This window comes from Atta colombica, unplaced genomic scaffold (genome assembly GCF_001594045.1).
Source record: "Atta colombica isolate Treedump-2 unplaced genomic scaffold, Acol1.0 scaffold116, whole genome shotgun sequence".
Classification (NCBI taxonomy): domain Eukaryota; kingdom Metazoa; phylum Arthropoda; class Insecta; order Hymenoptera; family Formicidae; genus Atta; species Atta colombica.
In genome coordinates this window covers 16715-23459 of record NW_017259202.1, presented here as the reverse complement: position 1 = coordinate 23459, position 6745 = coordinate 16715, and the positions used below count along the sequence as shown (strand labels likewise).

Below are 6745 nucleotides of genomic sequence, written 5' to 3'. Positions count from 1 at the left end.
ATATATATATATATAACACAACTAAATTGAAGATATAATGTCAAATAATTGAAATATGTAATTCATTTATAAAACGAATAAAGTCCAACTTTTTCTCACAACACTTATTTTTTTCTGTAACATTTACATGTGTATATTATATTCAACATATATAAAAAATTACACGCATGTATAATTTATTATTCTATATATAGACGAATTAGATCATCTTCTTTGGCAGGATAATGTGTTACTGGACATTTCTTTTTTATCCGTATTTCTGATAAAATACATTGATAGCAAAATATATAACTAAAAAAATGGCATAAAATTAATTTTGTATTTTATTTAAAAATAAAATAAGAAAAACAATTTTTATTGAGTGCTAAAATATTATCTATTTACCCAGATACCATAAGCACGGTATGTATATGATGAGGTTTATGACAGAGTGGACAAATTCCTTTATATTGCTGCGCTACATTTGGCACCTGTTAAAACAAAAGATTGTATTTCGTTTTTGTTAGTAATTTAAATTATATCGATATTATATAATTGAATTATTATGCTAATTCATTGTATGTATTTTTACTTTTGGTGGTGGTGGAGCTGGAAGACTCATAATATCCATGTCATAATTTTCCTGATTCCACCAAGAAAGAAATTGTAAGAAGAAAGCTCCGAGTTCAAGAGATCCAGTAATGATTCTTTGAAGTATATTCCATCCATCAAAGACAGTGAATGAATTATATTTTATCTTCCTTAATAACTCGGTGACAGTGAGAGCAGATTGCGGATCGGCGTATGTCAGTGTAACAGATAGTAGTCTTAACAAGAGTGATGGATATATGGATTTCTCAGATACGTAAAGTATATAATTATATAACACAAGAGTTTCATATGTTACAAAAAGAATTGAAAGTCCTTTAATGACATATTTACTAAAAAATTTTTGCCTCTTCTGTATCAAGAAATATTTAATATGTTAAGAAATTAATGTACAACACACAAAACATGTCTGAAAAATTAACAAAAAAAATTCTTAAAAAATCAACAAATTCAAATATTAGCTTTTATTCATATCAGGCTTTTATATAATTCCATATTTTCTTGATATAATAGCAGTAGATACAATGATTGAAAGCTATTATGCCTCTTCTAAAATGACATTTAATAGACACATTTTATTGCCTTAGATCACTAGTATATTATAAAAAAAAAAACTTTCCTTTTAAGTGCAATTTTACCTTAAAGAAGATAATAAAGTCTGCCAGAGTCAGATATGAATATGGAAAGTGGGTAAATTGCTATGATATACTCTGTCGTTGATTAAAAATTGACAACCTTAGCTATGGCACAGACATATTGTCGTGCGGGAGACATCAATTCCAGAAGTGCTTCAATTGTGTCTAATGCGTCCTAATCCTTCTAAAAATCATTTAAAAACCTCTAAATAAAATACTAAATTCACAATTTGACCTAAAAGAATAATTCCATGATAACGCACCTGCATGCATAGCCAGATGCCTCAGTTTTTGGCCAAAAAAAAGGTCATAGTAATATTCACCTAATCTCGACAGACTTTTTTATTCTGTAAGCCGATATTGATTGAATATTTCTTTTTTACTTTTGTATAATTTAATATCAAATTATATTTATAAAAAAGGAAATTCTTGATAACAACGATTCGAGATACGATATTAAAATGTAAATCGGCTAAAGATAATCTCGGAAGAAGAGTATTATAATATCTTCCAATCATTGTACTGTCGTTTTATTGCATAAATCGAGAAGAGAGGAAATTATATGGATTCCTTGAAATGAAGGACTGCTATCTAATTCATTGATTTTTATAGAATTTTTGTATTTTTGAACATACTGTGTGCATTTAAAAATGATGGTTATATCTTTTTTACTCGCCTTTCTTGATGTATTGTTTATGTTTTGCAGTTTATACTTTGAACTAAGTTGCACAAGTTTATTCTTTAAATATGGAAATGTCACTATTATTATTAATGATAATATTTGTTGCTTATGTGATAATTTTTCTTGTAACCCTGTCTTGGAATTAATTATTGTGACACGTTTCAAACCATAAAATGTTTCAGAAAATGATGCAACTAAAAATGATACATTTTTTTTCAAGAAATTATGTGAAGATACTAAAATATATCATATATTAGATTATATAAGATACTTACAATATCTCTTTAGGTAATATCGTTGAAGAAGTACGTTAAAAATTAAATACCCTTCATCTGTCCATTGGAGAATATGTCCATATTTCTCAAGATTGAAAGATACAAGAAACTAAAATTATTAAGATTAAAGGCTTATTTTTAGAATATTAAATATAATATTTAGAATACTAAATATAATTCATACATATGTAATTCATACATATGTAAAATAATCAACAATTTTTTTAAATGTAATATTAATTAATTGATTGATTGATTGATTGTTATTTTATAAGCAATTATGTATGAAATATATTTTTAAAAAAATTTTTAGGGTAATTATTCAGAAGATATTCCGCACCTTCAATTTCTATGAAATTATGTTCATTCAACATGTTTTTGCGTAAAACGAAAAAATCGATTTGGCATTAAAATGTTGTGCTCAGTCTCTCAAAGCGAGATATTAATTGTTAAAGTTATTTTAAATCGTTTAATTATTGTAGATTAAGAAATCTGTCATCGATGACGTAGAGGGTTACATAAATTCTTTGTTTTATAAATACAAATTTTCTGTTTTAAAAATACAAGTTTTCTGCTTTAAAAACACAATCTATATAATTTGTTCTATATTATTTGTTTTTATAATAGAGAATTTGTTTTTAAAACAGAGAATTTGATTTTTTAAAGTTGAGAATTTGTGTTTATAAAACAGAATTTGTGTAATTCTTTCTTACGTCATCGATGTGACAAATTTCCTAACCTAACCTAATAATAATTAACTACAATAATATCTCGCTTCACTGGACTGAACATATTTTACTGTTAGATTCTGTCGTTTCATTGAAAAACATGTATCGAATGAGCATAATTTCATTGAAAGTGACCATCTTCTAGATAAATATCATATTATTAATATATAATACATTTGATACAATAAAAATGTCTAGTCATCTAAAAATTATTTTGATAAGTATATTTTAAGAAAAATTATGCAAAAATTATGCAATCAATTAATACTTCAAAGAGCAATATTATAACATGACATTATGAGAAACACATTAAATGACAGTATACCGAAAGAATTTTTTTAAAAGCCGGTTCAAGAGTCGATGCAAGCGATTCCTGTGCAATAATCTCAAAGATAGAAGGCCTGATATATGCAGTCCCAGTCAAATGAGCACCTTTTTCCGCCATAATCTGTTTGCATAAAACTATATTGTGGTAATTATTTAGAATACATCCCACCTAGAATCTTGATAAAAATGTACTCACTCGACGTATTTTCACTCAAAAATGAAAGAATTTGGAAAAAAGAAAACACGGTGGTAAGTGAATCCTCGTGAATTGAGTTATCAAGTGTTAAAGTACGAGGCTTTAGAAGTTAAGAACTATCATGACAATACCACTTAATGTATACGTTCTGCTTTAATTACACAAATTCACTGCCTATACCATTAATATATCTAGCTTTAACTTGCATCAATGGCCTAGAACCAATCAACTACAGTCGAGCATTCCCCTGTCGTTTGATTATAATAGGGGAATGCTCGACTATATATTGGTTGGTTCTTACATTCTGATTCGGATTAAACCCTCGGTGGAAACTAGGCCAATATTTATAAAAGATTAATTGCGTTCTCTTTCCGTTACATCAAATGCATTATAAATCATTGTTATACGGAGCGAACTATTTTCGTGATTGTAATATAAAATTGCTATTTATACTTATCATACTTTTGTATGTTATCATGTAATGTAATTATTACAAAGTAATAATGACTGCAGTATAAATTTGCCTAGATCTACAATAGATTTTTAAGCCATAAGGAATGGACAATTATTTTCCTCTCATTCGATTGCAATTGGTCAATTTTTACGGCTTATGCCTACTGCATACTGGACGTGATGAGCGATGTCCAATAACAGCTTTACTTTGCATTGTCACTTGAGAAAAAGCAGCTTTTATTGGACATCGCTCGTCACTCATTGTATTCAGGATGCAGCAGACATTAAAGCTTAAAGCAAATATTACATGCGTACTTTTGTCGTACGATAAATTTTTCAAGCCTGTTGATTGGCTATAGACAAAGGGTTTGAGTTCCTTTCTATCTTGCAGCCAATTAACACGCTTGAAAAATTCGTTGTACGATAATAAAACGGATGCATGTAATATTGGCCTAAAACCACCTATTATAGATTCGGATTAAAATGGAGAATACATAACATTTTTGCATAACGCATAACACGTAAAGCTGATTCTACTTTAGTTGTAAGCTAATCGCAAGTATGTTGTGACAGCCAATATGAAGCTTGCATTTTGAAATCAATGCTTCATATTAGTTGTCGCAATAAATTTGTGATCGGCTTGCAATTAATATAGAATCCGGCTTAATGCATAAGAAATTGAATCAATTAAAGTCTTCGTTTCCTTCCTTTTCATCAAATAAAGAACTCTGATTAGTTGAATTTTTTATGTTATGCAAGAGTCTGTGCTCTTTGCTTAAGGATATATCTACGTATGCATAAAAAAAATTAACCAATGGCATTTCTCTTATAAAGACGCACGTAAAATGCGATTGGATAATTTTCTTTATGCATGTGTTTATGCAAGTTTGTGTCGGTATATCTTTACAGATTATCACATACGGTATACAGTTACGGGCAATATAAACGCTCCCTAACAAATTTCAACCTATCAGAAACCATGTACATTAGAATGAACTTTCTGACAAGTTAAAATCTCTTATTCCCTGTTCCTATTGCCTGTGCTTTTCATTATGTTTCCGGTTTTACTATTCTATTATGTTTGCGGAATTAGAATATATTTACACAACTTGTACAGCCGCATAAATATATGCATAAAGAAAATCATCATTTCTCTTATAAATCGCGTGTAAAATATAATTCCCTACGCATAGTTTAGGGAATCATATTTGCGCATATGCCGCATACACATCGTGCTGGCACGGCATATGAGCATGTAGGTTATTATTTTATCATTTTGATAGAGATTTTATAAAAACTATACATGATATTTAAATGTTATATCACTATTTTGAATATACTTGTTCAATACAAAAGAAGAGAACATTTTCTAATCGATATCATCAAAGAAATGACTAAGGGCCAGTTGTTTCATCTTTTGATAAATTTTACCTATTAGATATAAATCTGACAATCGTATGTGATTAGGTAATCTTGCTTCTTACCCAACAGATAAAAATAAAATAATATTGTGTATTCTAGAATATGATGCTAATCAATAATAATTTTAGTAATAAAATGAATTAATTTTACACACACACACACACACACACATACACGCACGCATGCGCGCGCGCACACACACAACACACACACACACACACATACACGCACGCACGCGCGCGCGCACACACACAACACACACACACACACACACACACACTTTTTATAAATATATAAAATTATATATAATTATTTATATATGATTACATACGAAAATTTTTTTCCCGAGTAAATATTCTAAGAGAATGATGTTTGACTAATCAAGGTTCATGATGTCACTCGTTTATGCGCACAATATAATTAATAAGGAAAAGTAAACGACTCGTGAGCATCAACGCTTCGCGAACAGGTGGATAGAAACAACAACTCCTGATAATAACACTGATGCCAATTATGTCGTCAACATCAACGCCGACGCAGACGCCAATGCAGACGCCAACACCAACGTCAACGCCGACGCCAATGCCGACGCCAATGCTGACGCCGACGCCGAGCGTCGATTACTTCTATCAGTCGGGGCGCCATCCCGTCGCGGGGATGCTTCTATGATAAACGGTATAAAACGGGTAGTTGTAATCGCATCACGTTTCTCAGGATCCACACCCATGTCTCACGGTAATGCATTGCTACGTACAAGTGTCGCCGCACTCTGTCTCTTCCTTTTATCCGTCATTGCTTTTTCGTTAATTCTGTGAATTTTGTTGCGATTGAAAACACAATCTCGCGTCAACTTTTTTTTTCCTTCTCTAATGTAGATAAAACCTGAGTCCACGCGCATACGATGAGGGAATCGTGATCTTCGAGTCGCGTGGTGCGCATTGCAAGGATGTGGCGGATGTCATCTAGACAAAAGTGGCGGTAAAAAAGAATAATCGCGTATGATAAATGCACTTACTTGAAGATTTACAGGACTCGTGTGATAATTGACATATGCTTTTTCTCTAATTTTTGTTACATATTTTTCTCTTAAATAAACTCACTTTGTCATCCTAATTTTAATATAAATTTGCTCGTTTGAGATAAGATAAAAGCAGGGAATGTGGAATTAGGGCTACTAATGTGGAATAGGACTATTAAAGTGAAGAGACTTACTTTTTAAATAAAATACTGCAATTTGGCAGTAATCGGTAGAAGTTGGTGCAATTGTAAACGTGTTACAACAAGCAATAAACTCGATGCGACAACGTGCAACATTGGTATAAGTGTTTATTTATTTATTTTTTTGCGTCTGGAGATTCGAGAGCTTTATTTAAAAAATATTCTCACAAATTAAAGGTAAGTTTATTAATGCTTATATTACACAGATTTTTATATTTTAT

The 6745-nt window shown here is 30.5% G+C and overlaps 2 protein-coding genes across 2 annotated transcripts in view; one reads left to right on the top strand and one right to left on the bottom strand.

Annotated features, from left to right (window-relative positions):
* Positions 1-179: 179 nt before the first annotated feature.
* LOC108694151 (peroxisome assembly protein 12) lies at positions 180-3606 on the bottom strand. Its single transcript, XM_018203457.1, has 8 exons — positions 3432-3606; positions 3234-3356; positions 2181-2289; positions 1896-2099; positions 1427-1428; positions 572-937; positions 385-470; positions 180-291 (listed from the first exon to the last, which is right to left on the bottom strand). The coding sequence occupies exons 2-8, from the start codon at positions 3351-3353 to the stop codon at positions 180-182; spliced, it is 999 nt and encodes a 332-aa protein (XP_018058946.1). The 5' UTR covers positions 3354-3356; positions 3432-3606.
* LOC108694116 (transmembrane protein 151B-like) overlaps positions 3453-6745 on the top strand; it is a gene marked incomplete at its 3' end in the record, with an annotated part of 13649 nt that continues 10356 nt past the window's right edge. Inside the window, exons 1-2 of the mRNA XM_018203406.1 lie at positions 3453-3484; positions 5776-5992. Of these exons, the coding sequence (XP_018058895.1) occupies positions 3453-3484; positions 5776-5992 (249 nt within the window). The remainder of the gene's footprint in view (positions 3485-5775; positions 5993-6745) is intronic.

Bases quoted from the DNA above. Each gene is read 5' to 3' on its own strand.
- LOC108694151 (XM_018203457.1), bottom strand. From the start codon at position 3,353: ATGGCGGAAAAAGGTGCTCATTTGACTGGGACTGCATATATCAGGCCT. The intron at 2,290-3,233 runs GTATACTGTCAT...TAATAATTTTAG, and splicing joins CTTTTAAAAAAATTCTTTCG to TTTCTTGTATCTTTCAATCT. The intron at 292-384 runs GTAAATAGATAA...CCATTTTTTTAG, and splicing joins ACCGTGCTTATGGTATCTGG to TTATATATTTTGCTATCAAT.